The following is a 16477-nucleotide window of genomic DNA, read 5'->3' on the forward strand; positions in this document are numbered from 1 at the left end:
CAGAAACACTTCCATCGCTGTTTGTAATGAGTCGCGTGTGTTTTTAAACCCTAACTTGAATAATATGCTGTTTTAGAAGTTAAATGTTGTTCACTAATAGAAATAAGTTTTATTTTAACCTGTCAGATTTCTTTTTTGAGATGTATTCAGTTTTCTATAGATCTGCAGCTTCATATCTGGAGGAACTGTATCAATATCAACAGATCACACATGTTTATACATGTGACAGATATGTGTTAACTTGGCGAGCACTCTGCATTGCTCACTCACTACATTTTTCTGTTTTATTAACTGGACTGTTGGTTCAATAGAAAGAAAAATTACATTTGTGAGCGATCAGATGACTTTTGCTCCTGTCTGGTCAGAAGAGCCAGTCACATACGTAGTGGTGTAAAGTAACACAGTGCATTTACTCAAGTATTGCACTTAAATACAATTTAGAAGTTCTTTCCCTGAGTGTGATCATTTGCTGCTTCGCTGCTGTTCAGTGGGAAAGGTTGCACTACATTTACCTGACAGATACACCTGGTGGTGGTCAAGGTGAGTTTCCCCGCTTCGCTGTCAGCAGTCAGCAATTAGTTACTTTTCAGATTTTTTTTTTTTAAATTAGCTCCACCTCAACCAACTACAACATTAAACTACTGTTAACGTGTAAATTCACCAGTAATAACAACATATTCTGCAGCCTACAGAGTATCTTTACCTTCGATAAATGTTTTTGCGAATACCTGCACTTTTACTTAAGTAACATTTTGAACGCGGAACTTGTAACATATTATTATCACTGAGGTGTTTTTACTGAGATTACAAAGTAATAGTGACACCTGCATAATGTTGGTTTCACATAACTGTCACGAAAGACAAAACAGTTCGTTATAAATACTATTACTCTTGTTTCGGGGAGACAAACCATCTTTTCTTAAATCACTTTCTCAGTTCAACACCAAAATAATGTCTACGGCAATTTATTTATTTCTTGTTGTTATGAAACGTAGTTGTTGATAAAGTTGTTTTTAAAAAAGCAGTTTTTTGACGTCAGCGGAAGTAGGGGGGGTTGTCGCTCAGTTGCTAAGCTGCAGCCGAGGAGCAACCAGACTGTCAACAAGTTGTCATCAGCTGCTGAGACAGATTAGCTGCCGCCGGTTTAACGTTTAAACTTTAACCTGCCCGCTCGTTCAGATGATTAACTGCGGCGGACAGACGAAGGTAAACCGAGCGCGACGCCTTTTTGTTTCTAAAGTAACCGCTGCAACAGCAACTAGCCTTAATTAGCTAATGCTACCCCCTGCTAACCGGCTTTTCATTAGTTAACTGCTAGCTAACGTTAGCTAGCGTTCGTTAGCGACAGTTAGTTCACCACCCGCGGCTAGCTAACAAGCGTTAAGAGTAGTTAATTAATTTAACTCAGTAAGATAACTTAACGGTCTCAGCTACTTTTCAGCCATTTAATTATGCGTTAGCTTTTCTGTTGTGTAAAGTGACGCTTGACAAATTAGCTTAATGCTTATTAAACATTAAGTTAGCTTAAGTTAGCTTAAGTTGGCTATCTTATAATGGGGGATTGCTGGTGTTTTGCCAAAACTGTGTTACACCGTTTATTCTGTTTATCACTTACTTTATTTTAATAGGTATTGACGAAAGTCTTCTACGCAGGGCCGCAAATGGTGACAGCTGTTACCCAAAGATTGTTTGCTTATAAATTCAGATAGTTTTGATCGGTGTTGTAGTACAAACTGTGGAGAAGTAACGTCTCACCTGTCAATAGTTGGACTTTTCATCCTCTGGTGTCACAAAGCCGACATCACACCTGTGTGACCTTTGTGATCTAAATACACCATGTTTTAATAACAGCTATCACAATAAAGTAATAAAATAAGATAAAAGGTTTGCAGCTGATGATCCCTGCCTGCTAGATTTCCACTCTGCCTGCTGTTAAAGACGCTTTAACCACGCATGGTTCAGTAATTCACTTCATTCAGCTCTACTGAAGTGACACGTTTATTTATTTATTGAGCACATCTAAAACAGCTGCCATCTGCTAAGATATATAAATTAAAACATACTATGATCTAAACCCAAGGTTCACTTGCTTAGCTATTCCCAGAGCTTCTTCTGCAGCAGGTGGAACTTGCTCAGGTGTAGGAATGAAGCTCCACGCTCAGATGAATCAAATCAAATGAAAACAAGTAAACAAAGCTGTTAGAATGAATAATTATGGATAAAAGTATAAAAACACGACAGGCGCATGACACAGAGAACTAAAGTAATGTAATCAGAAAGCTGAAGAACAGACAGGGTCTTAAGACCAAAAAACATCTGATGGCGAGGGCGAAAATGAAAATACTCCACCATGGAAAGATGTTCAAACACCCGCTGGCTGTAACGTAGAGCTTAGACTGAAGAGCAGTAATACGACAACATGAGAATCACATTAAGGTTTGTATTGACATTAGCAGCCAAAATAGAAAACAAGACAGTGTAAAGGCTGTCCACTCGCGCCCGGACGTCCACTGGGAGCCGCTCAGAGTAGTTTTCAGTGTGTAAGTGTCTTTACTACGAGCCACGCACCGTGCTGCTGGGTTTCCCACTGTCTCAGGCAGCCGCTGGTTTCCATTACTTTCAGTTCAATACGAAAATCAATCAGCAGAACACTGAAACTGACTTCAGCTGTCAGTCTTCAGTCTCATCGTTGTGAGGTAATGCAGCAGTCCAGTTATTGTTGCGCGGAAGACCGAAATGAAGTGCTGCTAAATAAATAAAATGATTATAGGAACTTCTACTAACAACTAACTCAGGTGGGCGTTGAGACTGAAAGCAGCCAAGTGACGGCTGGTTGTTTGAGTAAAAAGATGAAACGCTGCACTGAGGTTAATAATACCACGAGACAGGACTTTACAACTCTGCACAGTTATGTCCTTCCTGATTCCTTCTGAGCCGGATGAAACTCCGAGGACGTCTCGACATTCGTGTTGAATGAAACGCTGTGTGAAGGAGTGGCAGCGGTGTCCTGGCGTGGACCGTCAGCTGGTTCACGTGTCTGACTCTCGTGTGTGTTTCGTGTCCCTGCAGGTGGAGGAAGCTCAGTGCAGAGAGTGAATGAGAAGCTGACGTCCGTCCTCTCTGATCCTGACTGAACTTCATGAATTAACCTCAGCGGTCGTCCGGCAGTTCAAGCAAAGCAGCCAGTCTCCCAGTGTGACCAGCATGGCTGCCGCCAACACCACCAAGATCTCATGGCGCCTGCGTGAGTCCAAGCTTAAATATCCTCTTCGATTCAGACCGAAAACACAGACACATTAATACTCACCTGATGGAAAGGAAACCGACAAACCATGTTTAGCTCCGATTAAAAAGTTTGAATTGTGCAGGTCAGCTGGGCGATGTGATGATAAATACTGGGAGACAGTTCCCTTTAAATGTGTTGATGTTGCTGTTTATACAGAGGTGCCTTCCCTAACATGCTGTGAGCAGTGACCCCTGTTTGTCTACTGGTGACTAGTTTCTACAGGTTCCATGTGTTGATGGTTCGTGACCAGTTGAACCAAACGCTGATTATTTCTTCTCGGTTTGTTTTCTTTGAATCCTTCTGAGAGGCCTGAACAGGCACAATTCTCCAGTAAAACACAATGATTAGAAGAAAGTCTTAAAAAGTAAAGCTGATTTTATGTAGCAGAAATACATTTTTCTTATTTTCTGTCCTGTTAATCGTCTCGTGACCCCTCAGATTTGTATTGTGACCTCTCAGGACGGTCCCGACCCCCAGGTTGGGAACCACTGCATTAGACCGTTATGGACAAAGTTGGAAATCAGTGAGCAGCACTGATTTATGGCAATATTTGTATTTTATTGGATTAGCCAAAAACAGGCCTTCCTGTCTTATTCGTCTGTAACTGTTGATTTTAAAATAGAACATTTTATTCCGCTGCCACCACAAGCTGTTTCTGCTTCACTTTGTTCACATAAAAGTCATGAGAAATATTTCTGTCTCGAGACAACTTCCTGATAAAGAAACGCACGTAACTTAAGGGCTTTGGAGGCGTAAAGCAGTGACATTCAGCTTCTGGCGGCAGTCTACACTCTGGTTCACTGGTTCGGTGAATCCAACTCCTCGTGAAGAGGAATAAGATCGGCTTCCTGTATGTTCGTTGAATATTAATGCTCCTATCTTGATTACAGTGCAGGAAAGCAGTTCTCCAGACAGTGAGACGGCTGATACACTTACGCGTTGGTTTGTCAGCTGGCAGATCCGGTGGTTCTTCAGTGTTTTTGTGGGTCTGTAATAAACTCTATGAACAGTATATCAGGACGTGTGCTGACTCTGAACAAACCACAACAATGGAAGGAAGCTTGGAAGACAAACTTGTGTTTATGTTGTGCAAAATGAAAGTTCTCAGTGAAGATATTGTAGTCAAAGCATGTGAATAACGCGTAGCTGAAGTCGAGCAGGCCAGCGCTGTGTGTGCAGCTCTGCAGTAGCACCAGCAGCTGCAGCATCTAAATGTGTCCCTCTTGTGTTGTTGTACAGAGGAGTTCGAGGCTCACTCCAGCAGGGTTTCCTGTTTGGCTCTGGGGAAAAGCTCCGGCCGCCTGCTGGCCTCCGGAGGGGAGGACTGCAGAGTCAACCTGTGGGCCGTCAGCAAGGCCAACTGCATCATGGTGAGGCGACCTCGTCAGCCACAGACGGCTGTTTGGGATCAAACCTTAGAAAAGACGGAGCTGCGTTGAGTTGTCGGACTGCTGCTGGCTTACTGCTGTGACTCTGTAATGAAGCTTTACAGCCGCAGCGTGTCCTGACTGTGTGTGTGTGTGTTTGTTGTCTCTCAGAGTTTGACTGGTCACAAGAACCCAGTGGAGTGTGTCCAGTTCAACGTGTCGGAGGATCAGATCGTCACCGGTTCGCAGTCTGGATCAATACGAGTCTGGGACATGGAGGCCGCCAAGAGTGAGACTCTGTCTGTTCTCTGTGTGTGTGTGTGTGTGTGTGTGTGTGTGTGTGTTCGCCGCCTGTATGCTCCTGTCTTTGACTCGCAGCACTTTACAAACATGATGGCTACACATGAAATTAACTCTGCACACACGATGTGATGAAGTCCATGACCAGTGGGGGGGGGCAGCTCCGGGACGAAGTTACAGATTACATTTATGTGTCTCGGAGAAACGGATCCATCTAAGTTTTCAGGTTTCGGTCCGTCTCTGAAGCTTTTACAGTCGGCTTTCTCGCCGTCTGATCCACGAGACGCTCAGTGGAAACGGCGTCTTCGACTCGTTCTGTCAGTGTGACTCTGCTGCTTCCTGTCTTCTGCAGTTTTAAGGACTCTGATGGGACACAAAGCCAACATCACCAGTCTGGGCTTCCATCCGTTTGGAGACTTCCTCGCCTCAAGCTCCATGGACACAAACATCAAGGTCGGTGTGTTTTCATGTTTGTATGTCTATCTTTGTGAGGACCAATTTGAGTTTTAGACCGTGGAAGTGAGGACATTATTTGGAAAGTAAGGACGTTTTGGCCGGTCGTCACTTTGGGACAGACCCTCAAAGGACTGTTTGAGGGTTAAGACTTGGCTTTAAGGGTTAGGGTAGAATTTGGTTTAGGTTCAGTGTTCAGGGTTGGGACATTTAGTTGTGATGGTTTAGGTTAGGGGCTGGGGAATGCATTATGTCAAAGAGGGTGCTCACAAGTATAGAAGTACAAACGTGCGTGTGTGTAAAAACATGGAGAATGTGTGTTTGTACTCAGAATCTGAAATATTTCTCTTTCGTCTGTCAGCTGTGGGACGTGCGGAGGAAAGGATATGTGTTCAGGTACACGGTAAGAGCTGTGTGTGTGTGTGTGTGTGTGTGTGTGTGTAGACAGTATTTAAATAAGACTTTTCTTTGAAGCACATTTAAAAAATATATATTTTAATAATATTTAAGATCGTTAAAGTGCGTTTCCTCCAGCTGTCACGTGTCTGAAAGAAGTCACTGTCGCTGTGTAAATGTGTAAAAAGAGAACTCAAATGTCAACAGAAGGATCAGGAATGTATTTCAGGATAAGTTTTCTAACAGCGCCCTTTAATATCTGGTGTTGGTGTTTGTGTTGCAGGGTCACACTCAGGCAGTGCGGAGCGTGGCCTTCAGTCCGGACGGGAAGTGGTTGGCCTCAGCCAGTGACGACTGCACCGTCAAGGTACGAACGCACCTGATGCACGAGCTGCTGCTGAGAGTCGGAATAGACTGAAAGATCAAAGTCTACTGAGCCGTCTGGTCAGATATGTAATCATATTCTTTGATCAGATAGTTTCTGATGAGTTCCCGAAGGTGTTGCACGTTCAGACTCAAACCATCATGAACGTCTCTGCTAACAGGTGTGTGTGTGTGTGTGTGTGTGTGTGTGTGTGTGTGTGTGAATCACAGCTGATGGATCTTCTTCCTCCATCGTTGTCCAGAAACTATTAAAACCCATCAGCGAGCCGCTCTGCTGCACTGGGTGACATGTTCCTTCATCACCATGAACACACACACTGTAGTTTATTCTGACTCCGCCCCACACACACCGTCCTGCTGCCCCAAACGCTCACTACAGCACCACATGTGGATTCATCCGCCGCTGGAAATAGTCCCCAACAGATGCTCTGTTTCCTCCTGTTGGTCTGATAAAAACTACAGCGAGCAGCTGTTTGAGGAAACTACTGAGCCTTTTTAAACAGGAAACTACAGATCTGTGTTTTTAAAGATTTACGTCTTCAGCAGGAACCAATGGGCTCGCAGCTGAGCGCCGCAGACAGGAAGTCAGACGGTACTGAGAGACGGACCGACGCGTTGCTGGTTTGAGTCTGAACGTGAGATTCGTTGACCAGAAGAAAAACACTTCACAACAACAGTCGCGTGCCGTATGTCCACGTAAAGAGTCGTCGGTGTGTGTAATCTGTCCTGCTGTCCGTACCGGCTGTGAAGTGATCTCTTCACTTCTTACACGTCTGTAAGAAACGGAGGACAAATCCTCAGACGTCCTCCTAAAGACTTCAGCGGTCTGAGTGGTGAAGTGGTTTTCTGCTCGTGGCCGCCGTGACGCTGACATTAGCAGTGAACGCTGAAGTCTTGTGCTGATTGTGTCCTGTCTCCTCTTGTCTCAGCTGTGGGACCTGACTCAGGGGAAGACGATCACAGAGTTCAAATCTCACACTGCGGCCGTCAACATCGTCCAGTTTCACCCCAACGAGTACCTGCTGGCATCAGGCAGCTCCGACAGGTACGAGACCCGATCTCTGCGGTTGTCCTTTGTTTCTGGCCCTGCTGGATGTTGACGGCGAGTTTGTTCTCTCTGTCGTCTGCAGGACCGTCAAGCTGTGGGATCTGGAGAAGTTCACGATGATCGGCTCGATGGAGGGAGACACGACTCCTGTCAGGTGAGTTTTCTCAGAGTGTAGCAGGTCGGACAGCGTGCTGCTGGAATGTGACCTCTGACCTCTGACCCCCGTGGGTTCAGGTGTGTGTTTTTCAGCCCGGACGGCAGCTGTCTCTACAGCGGGGCCACAGACTCCCTGCGGGTCTTTGGCTGGGAGCCCGACCGCTGCTTCGACGTGGTGCCGGTGGGCTGGGGAAGAGTCTCCGACCTGGCGGTCTGCAACCAACAGCTGGTGTGTAGCTCCACCTACAGGAGAAAAACGTTACTGTTAATTCCAAAAATCTCTCGATCTCAAATCTCTCTGCTCCGTCTCCTCCTGTCAGATCGGTGTGTCTCACCAGCTCTCCAGTGTGTCGTCCTACGTGGTGGATCTGAAGAGGGTGAAGAAGAGCGGCGGCTCTGTGATCAAGGGAATCATCCAGGACAACCAGCCGCTCACAGAGCCGAAGGATCCTCGAGGAGCCGCACTGCGCAGGAACTACGAGAGACCCGCAACCACCTGCAGCTCACAGAGGTGCGGCCGCGGCTTCACTGCAAACAGTTTACAGCTAGAATATCACCTGCGAAGAGTTTCACCTGACAAAACACTAACTCCAGAACATTTACTCGTACGATTTGTTTTAATAGCAAAACAAAATTTTTTGGGAACGTGATTTTTTTTGTCTTTCATTTATCTAACGAGCCGAACATCTCAGACGATCCGACGACGTGACGACGCCACTAGAAAAGCAGTAGACCGACTGTCACCGGTTTCAGCTCAAACACTGATTTAGAAATGAAACCAGAAGTAGGCGCACCTGACGTGTCCCGTTATCATCGTCCAGCTCTTTAAAAAACTGTTTTAAACTGTTGGTCAGATAAAACAAATCATCTGAAGACGTCATCTTGCACTCTGGGAACCAGACGAATCTGCCGAGCTCATGTTTCATTTGCTCCAGCAGGTAAGTCTGGCCCCGCCCCCCATTCAGACAGATTTCCACCCGTCCTGGATTCGGTCTGTCCGGTCTGTGATGATACGATGTCAGAGGAGCGTCACGCGTTTCGCTGCTCTGATTGGTTGATACAGCAAGACGCACCAGGCTCACGAAACTCGGATCAAACTGTCGAACGAGGCAGCGCCGGTCAGATACGAATCCAGATCTTGTTGCTGCGTTGCCTGTTTCAGAAACACGTTTTAGTTTAATGTTTAGCTGTAATTTGAGAAAGACGCCATTTTTTTCCTGCTTGGAAACGGACCAAGCTCCGTTTCGTTGCTCTGATTGGTTGAAGGTCTTTCCAGTTGCGTCCGGAGGCAGTTTGGTCTGCGCCCGTCGATAGCGGCCCGTGGAAATCGAAAATTAACTGAGAGCTTCAGACTAATACGCGTTTTCGAAAGAGTCTGGCGATGCCAGGCTAACACTTTATCAACTAAACGATTAACTGACTGATAGTGAAAATGAGTTAGTGGCAGCACCGGCTGCTTTGTCAGATAGTCTTTACATATTCTGCATATTTTATACTATTTCATGTCAAAGTTTTTGTACGGCTGCTTGTTTTAAGACAACACTGCTGGCAACAAAAATACTGCTCAGAAAAAAAGGGTTTATATTTATCAAAGTATCAGAAAAGTATAAGTTTGGTTTGTGTTCTGAAACTTGGATATATTTAATTTAATTTAGTTTATTAGGATCCACATTAGCTTCATGGAAACAAAAGCTATTCTTCTTTGAGTCCACACACACACACACACACACACACACACACACCAACACCAGTTTCAAAAAGTCTCCCGAAATACGAGTCAAAACGTTTCACTTCCAATGAAAGTTTTGATTAACTTGTACAGCAGAATTATTTTTTACAAGAACTTTGTCTAAATGAAATCCCGTTTTCTCAGTCACATGTCGTGATGTCACTCAGTCACATGTTGTGATGTCATCAGGGTGAGGCAGAGGTCAGACGCCGATAGGCGGAGCCCCGAAGGAGAGAGGCGGAGCCCCAGTGAGGACGAGGGAGACGAGAAAGTGTCATCAGCTGAAATCCACAACGCAGAAGACTACAAGGAGATCTTCCAGCCCAAGAACGCCATCTGTAGGTCGCCCGTCAGCTGATCCGCCACTGAGAATAAACAGGGTTTGGTTCAGGATGCAGGTTTTTTGGTTGAGGTCTGATTTTTAAACAGTGTAACGGAAACTTAACATGTTCATTTGACATGTTTACAAAAAGACCCAAACACGTCATATGTTAATGTGATACGTTAGTTTTCCCTTCACGGTCTGTTTAACTGGTTTATCTGGTCATCGGTGACTCGGTTCTCGTCTCTTCCAGCTCGCACTCCTCCCAAGATCTCGGAGCCTTTCCCGGCCCCTCCAGAGGACGGTGAGTCCATCAGAGCTTCAGCACTTTGATCACAGACTGCTTTTACACCAGAAACCAGATTACTGAGGCATCAGATCTGTTGGGTCTCTGTAAATAATATTAGAAAGAGTTCGGTCTCAGAATCAGAATCAGAAATACTTTATTGATCCCTGAAGGGAAACTCTTTGTTACAGCAGCTCACTGTCACGTCAGTGCACACAATATAATACACTATAAAACTATAAAACAGGTCAGAAAATAAATGAAGTACCAGGTGGGTTTACCGGCTGATGATGATAATACAGTATAATAATACAATGTAATAATATAAGTAATAAGCAGAGGTGCATGAACTGTCGAGTTAAGTGCAGCTTATTGAGATATTGTACTGCAGTAATGGAGGTATATAATATCAATAATTAGGAAAAACTAACATGGGAAAACTAAATATTGCACGGACCTGCTCTACAGGAAAAGTGCAGTGAGAGAACTTCTGTTATGAACTGGTGCTATATAAATAAAACTGAATTGAATCAGCCGAAGGCAGGAAGTCACATTAATGGGTTTTTTTATTCAAAAACTCCAGTTTGCCTGCAGCTGGTGGCTATTCATATTCCTCCTCTATGTCCAGCCATATTCACTGCTACACTTTAAAGCAGCTATAATCAATATTTTATATAAACAATGGATCACATGACTATTTGTTTGTGAAAGGTGTCTCTGGTGGTGAACCATCAGCTGATTCTGCAGCTCCGCTCGGCTTCATAGAGACTTTCAGCTCGTTGTTCATCTGCTCGGCTGCAGCTTCACTGCTCTGGTTGGCTCTCAGCGCTCAGAGCGTCGCTGCCAGAGAAGAAGAAGCTGTAAAAAGCCTCTGAACGCTTCCTGCTCAGCAGCAAACAGCAGCCAGACGCAGTCAGAGAGCAGCTGCTGAACGTAGCGGAGCATCTAGCTGCTAAAGAGCCAGATGTTTCCCTCAGCAGCTGCTGAACATAGCGGAGCATCTAGCTGCTAAAGAGCCAGATGTTTCCCTCAGCAGCTGCTGAACGTAGCGGAGCATCTAGCAGCTAAAGAGCCAGATGTTTCACTCAGCAGCTGCTGGACATAGCGGAGCATCTAGCAGCTAAAGAGCCAGATGTTTCCCTCAGCAGCTGCTGAACATAGCGGAGCATCTAGCTGCTAAAGAGCCAGATGTTTCCCTCAGCAGCTGCTGAACGTAGCGGAGCATCTAGCAGCTAAAGAGCCAGATGTTTCCCTCAGCAGCTGCTGAACATAGCGGAGCATCTAGCTGCTAAAGAGCCAGATGTTTCCCTCAGCAGCTGCTGGAGACCAAACACAGAGCTGACAGAGAGAAGACCGGACTGACGTCCATCAGGAGACACAGACACGCCTCCTGATGAAGCGTCATGTGACTCTGTAGCTGCTGCAGGTGGAAACAAGCAGCTGTTCGATCACGAGTTGGAAACAGCTGCTTTATAAGCTGAGAATCAGTCAGACGTTGTGTTTGCAGCTTGTTGTCTGTCGCCAATACACCAAAAAACGAGATGATGCAGGTTTGAGTAACATTTTGAATACAGGACTGTATTTTTACTTTGTCGTTTTACTAAAGGATGAAGGTCAAGCCTGAGTTCAGAGGCTGTGCTGCCATCTTGAAAAAACGTTTCTTGTGTGTAATGTGAGCGATAGAGGACGCAGTGAGGACTGTTTTTCTTCTTCTTCTTCTTCTTAGAGACGATATTAGCGATCGGCCATCAGCTGAAGGACATGATGATGTGTCCTTTTCCTGACAAGCAGCAGGTCAGTGAACGCAGCGTCAGTCTGTCTGTCTGTGTGCGGTCGGAGAAGGTGTGTGCATCTTTAGCCAACTGTAATAACGACAGTCATGTGACCCAACATGTGATCATTATTAATGTTCTTTCATTATGTTAACGTGTGTGTGTGTGTGTGTGTAAGGCTCCTCCGCTGGCCTCCTCCACCCCTGTCCAGAGGGTGGAGCCGACAGTGGTGTCCTGTGGGAAGCGCCCGGCGCCCTCAGCGATCGACCCGGCGCCCTCCAACCCCCCCGCCTCCGTCCCGCCTCCCCCTCTTCCTCCCGTCACCACGGCGAAGTCTAAACCACAACCTAAAATCATCCTCAGCAGCAGGAACGAGCTGATCGGACTGAACGTGGCCGACTTCCTGCACGTGAGTGTTTATTCATCGTCACAGAGGTGCAGACGAATCCATAATCACTTCCTTTGTTTAGAGTCGGACTTTAACGTCCCTCTCGTAAAGCTGATGCAAATAAAACTTTATGTAGCTTTGAGATACAGCGTGCTGCAGAGACCCGGGTCACGTGACCTCTCAACAGCTGTCACCACATCATTTATTGCCGTTTACTGCTGCTGAACACATCTGGACAGGTGTTCGTTACTGTAACAGGTCTGACGGTCTCTGAATGAAGAAACAGATCTGTGGTTCTCGTCTGTTTCGTATAAACTTTATTAAAACACTGAAGCTGTGCGTTGGTTCCTCAGTCTTCGCCCAACAACAGAGCCGGGGCGCTGAGCGACGAGGAGGCGCTGTCTCAGATCAAGAAGGGCCACGACACCATGTGCGTGATGCTGAGCAGCCGACACAAGAACCTGGAGACGGTCCGAGCCGTGTGGGCCAGAGAGGACATCAAGGTGAGCAGCCAATGAAAACCAGCCGCTGTTCGCTTTAAATGTGGCGTCCTCACCCGTGACCGCTTCCTCTTCCTCCTCTTCACTTCCTGTGTACTTCCTCTCTGCAGTGCGCTCTGGACACTGCCGTCTCCATGAACGACTTGTCCATTGTTGTGGACATCCTCAACATCATCAACCTGCAGCCGTGAGTCAAACACACGCAGCATTTTATTTGAAATTTCAGTTTTATTGACATTAAAGATAATCATAAGTTGATATATTGCACTAATGTAAAACTGTGTACGAATCAGTTAATTGGTTCTTTCGTTTGTTTTTTATTTAATCCACATCAGGCTGTTTGCTATAATATCACTTACATATTTAGAAATGGAGACTTTAAATGGAGAAATACTCTGTTCCAAGTAAAAAGTACAATATTTCCCTCTGAGACGCCGTCGAGTAGAAGTATAAAGTAGCAGAAAACCGAAGTGCTTGAGCAAATGTAATGAGTCAGCAGGTCCAGCACTCGTAAAGAAGCTTCAGCTCTGTTTGATAGTTTCAGAAACTAGTTTTCACCGTCAGCTGATCAGTGAAGCTGTTCAGACACAGTAGAAAAAGTCTCAGCAGTCAGCTGTCTAAGACAAACTCGCCCACAGAAATAAGCTCATGTCTTAAACAAAGACTGTGATAAGTCACTAAACGGGACATTGGACCATTAACATCACTGCAATACTTGAAATATTGTGCAATATTCTGTTTAATACTCCGGTGTAATATTCTCTGTTTAATTTACTCATACTTCTATTACTGCTGTGCAACATCCACCGTCTGAGAATCAGAAACACTTCATTGATCCCCGAGGGGAAACTCTTGTTCCAGCAGCTCGCTGTCAGTCAGTGCACACAGGAAGAGAAGCACTGAGCAAAAAATATAATACAGGTCAGAAAATAAATTAAGGACCAGGTGGGTTTACCGGTTGATGATAATAATACAGTATAAAGTAATAGTGCATGAACTGCCAAGTTAAGTGCAGCTTATAAATAATAAAGGTTATAATGAGACGGAGGATATCGCACAGCAGTAATAGAGGGATGAATAAATATCAATAAATAGGGAATTTTAAACTGAAAAGAGTATATTGCACAGGAGTATTAACACAGAATTTTGCACAATTATGTCAAGTATTGCAGTGTTGTTAATGATCAATGTCCAGTTTAGTGACTTCGGGTCATACAGACTGACAATAAGCTACACTTAACAGGTTTCATTATTACATTGTATTCTTATCATACATATCAACCTCTAAATCCACTGTGTACTTAATTTATCTTGCCTGTATTATAGTACAGTACAGCTGCTCACTGTACTGACGTGACAGCGAGCTGCTGTAACAAAAGAGTTTCCCCTCTGGATCAATAACGTGTTTCTGATTCCTGCCGTCTTTAATAACGTTTCAGCTCGCTGTGGAAACTGGACCTGTGCACATCGATTCTTCCTCAGATCGACAAACTGCTGCAGAGTAAATATGAGAGGTGAGTGTTTCCTGTCATGTGACAAACAGTATCTCAACATGTTGGATAAAGTAAAGTTCAGTAGAAAACACTTAATAATCCAGAGGCTTGTGCCCGGAGCGGAAACACGACGATCATGTTCTTCTTCTCTGCTTCCTGTACTCGTCCGACACTTTGAGCCAATATTGTGAAGCTGCTGATCGATCAGCACGACCTTACACTGTGTGTGTGTGTGTGTGTGTGTTTTACAGCTACATGCAGACCGGCTGTACGTCTCTGAAGCTGATCATGAAACACTTCTGGATGCTGATCTCTGACACGCTGAAGGCCACGCCGTCTGTCGGAGTCGACATCACGCGAGAGGAGCGGTGAGTCGGGATCAGGTTTCACCAGCTGATCTCAAACCCGTCGATAAGCTAAAGTTCTTCGTAGCCTCAGATTTACTAAACCAGGCTGCACCATTAAAACTTCAGGTGACTTCATGTGTAAATTAAAAGCTAGAAAAGTACCAGGCTTTCACGTAACTGTCTCTATATTAAACTTTATTAAGCTCGTCCTTTACTGATATTATTTCTGAGCTGAAGGAGGGAAACATTCGACTGTGCACGTGAATCAAACGTGTCAGTTGTAGATATTTGACAGCTAGGACGTGCAACTTGTTTTACTTTAGCAACGTGAAAATCTCCACTTGGTTTAAACAGCTGCTGTGTTTATCCTCTCAGGAAGTAGCCCTACATCCTCCAAAATAAAGCTGTTGTATTAGCCTGCAGTAGTTTTAGCTAATGGACCCGATAAAGTGGCGTGTGCTGTTAGCTCAGTGACGCTGAGGCGAGTTACTTTAAGGGCAGGTTGCCGCATGTAATTCTTCTTCCTGTCCACACTGACTGAAGCGATCGCTTCCTAACGCGACTTCACTAAAAGATGGAGATCATATGAAGCTTCAGCAGTCCGAGTTACACAAATCAAGCGTTCACCTTCCTCTCTGGCTCCTTGCCGAGCCGCCGCGGAGGGATACGTCCTGGTAGTCGTGTGCCGGTTTGTTGCAGAGACAAAACCGACGACCGCTCAGACTGTTGGAGCTTTTTGTCCTCCATCTTTTAATGTCGTTGAGTTCTGAAGGGATCGCTCACTAAGGGCGAGAATTAAAAACTCTGATTAACCGAGACTTCAGTTGAATATTCAAAGCCTCAGATCAGATTCAGTAAACCGATCATTGACGTCACAGCAGGATTCGTATGTAACGATCATCAGAAAACAGACATGTTGACCTTTTGTCCTCTGGAAGTTTTGGTTTTCAGCTTTGAAGACTCGAGCTCCTCGCTGCTCATCTGAAACTGAACTGACGATGGCGTTTGTGTCGCTGCAGACACCAGAAGTGCCGAATGTGCTGCAAGCAGCTGAGGAACCTGAGCAACCTGGTGAAGAACAAGGCGGCGCAGGTCGGCCGGCACGGCAGCGTCTTCAAGGAGCTGCAGCTGCTCATGGTGCCGCTCGACGACGCCCTCTGAGACCGAACACGCCGACGGCAGACCCATCGTCGCTACAGCATCAGCTGATCTGCGGCCGGACGCTTTGAGATTCTGTTCATGTGACACTAATCCTCCGGAGGCCGCGCTCACGCTGTGGGAGGAAGAACTGTGTTAATAAAGTGTTATTTAAAGACGTTCGTCTTCTTGTACTATGACGCGAGTCTGACAGACGGACAGCTGCTGTGGTCAGGCAACACGATCAGCTCGTCACAAGGCGCGGCGTGCGGCGCTGACCTCAGACCTGCCTGAGAGAAACGTCGCTGCTGCCGTCAGGAGCCTCAGACGGCCGGCGGCTCTTAACGGACGAGATCTGAAACTGATCTAACAGCAAACTGAAAACCACGGCCACCTTACAGGAATAGTTTGACATTTTGCTGAGTCAGATTGATACCACGCGTGTCTGTGTGATAAATATGAAGCTGCTTAGCCTAGCTTAGCATCAGTCTGAACATCTAACTCAGCAAGAAAGTGAATAAGTGTATTTCCCAAAACGTCAAACTTTCCCTTTAAAAGTTGCCACGAGGAACGCGACATCCCAAACCGAAGAGACGGCGTGTAGAGCGCTTTAACACCTGCATCCGCTCACCTGAGGGGATGAAGAGCAACGCTTTGTCCAAATCTTGTGATCGACACATTTAGTCCAAAACAGTGAAAATATTTGATCATCAGAAAATTCATCGTGTCTGTCTTTTTCTACTTCAGGAAGTTAGAGCCGCTATTTTAAAATGTACTGTTCTTACTGTTTATTTAAATAAAGTTGTACATGTTGGGATTAAAGAGGAGTCTTTTGTACCAGCAGGGGGCGGTAAAGAGGGCCAATCAGAAGGGCTGCAGTCAAAGCAAGACCTCGATGTCAGTTTGTTCAGTAGGTTATTATTAACTGTTATTGATGATTTATTAATCAGAGGGAAATGTACTTTTTACTCCACTACAGTTATCTGACAGTCAGTGTAAGGACTTAAAATATGAACAAACACTAGCATGTAAAGTTGATTAGCTCCACCTCAACCAGATACAGCAGCAATAATAATTGATTATGTAATCTATAATGATATGAGCATCTTTTAA

The 16477-nt window shown here is 45.3% G+C and overlaps 1 protein-coding gene across 1 annotated transcript; it reads left to right on the forward strand.

Annotated features, from left to right (window-relative positions):
• The first annotated feature begins 1042 nt into the window (after positions 1–1042).
• Positions 1043–16186, forward strand: katnb1 (katanin p80 (WD repeat containing) subunit B 1). Its single transcript, XM_044204153.1, has 20 exons — positions 1043–1206; positions 3070–3244; positions 4526–4656; positions 4825–4942; positions 5306–5406; positions 5768–5809; positions 6086–6169; positions 7116–7231; positions 7317–7388; positions 7469–7619; positions 7711–7901; positions 9309–9457; positions 9695–9745; positions 11454–11521; positions 11678–11908; positions 12241–12390; positions 12498–12574; positions 13827–13901; positions 14132–14248; positions 15247–16186. Exons 2-20 carry the CDS (start codon positions 3205–3207, stop codon positions 15386–15388), a joined length of 2106 nt encoding a protein of 701 aa, XP_044060088.1. The 5' UTR covers positions 1043–1206; positions 3070–3204; the 3' UTR covers positions 15389–16186.
• The last annotated feature ends 291 nt before the right edge of the window (positions 16187–16477 follow it).

Source organism: Siniperca chuatsi, linkage group LG1 (genome assembly GCF_020085105.1).
Source record: "Siniperca chuatsi isolate FFG_IHB_CAS linkage group LG1, ASM2008510v1, whole genome shotgun sequence".
In the NCBI taxonomy this organism is placed as follows: domain Eukaryota; kingdom Metazoa; phylum Chordata; class Actinopteri; order Centrarchiformes; family Sinipercidae; genus Siniperca; species Siniperca chuatsi.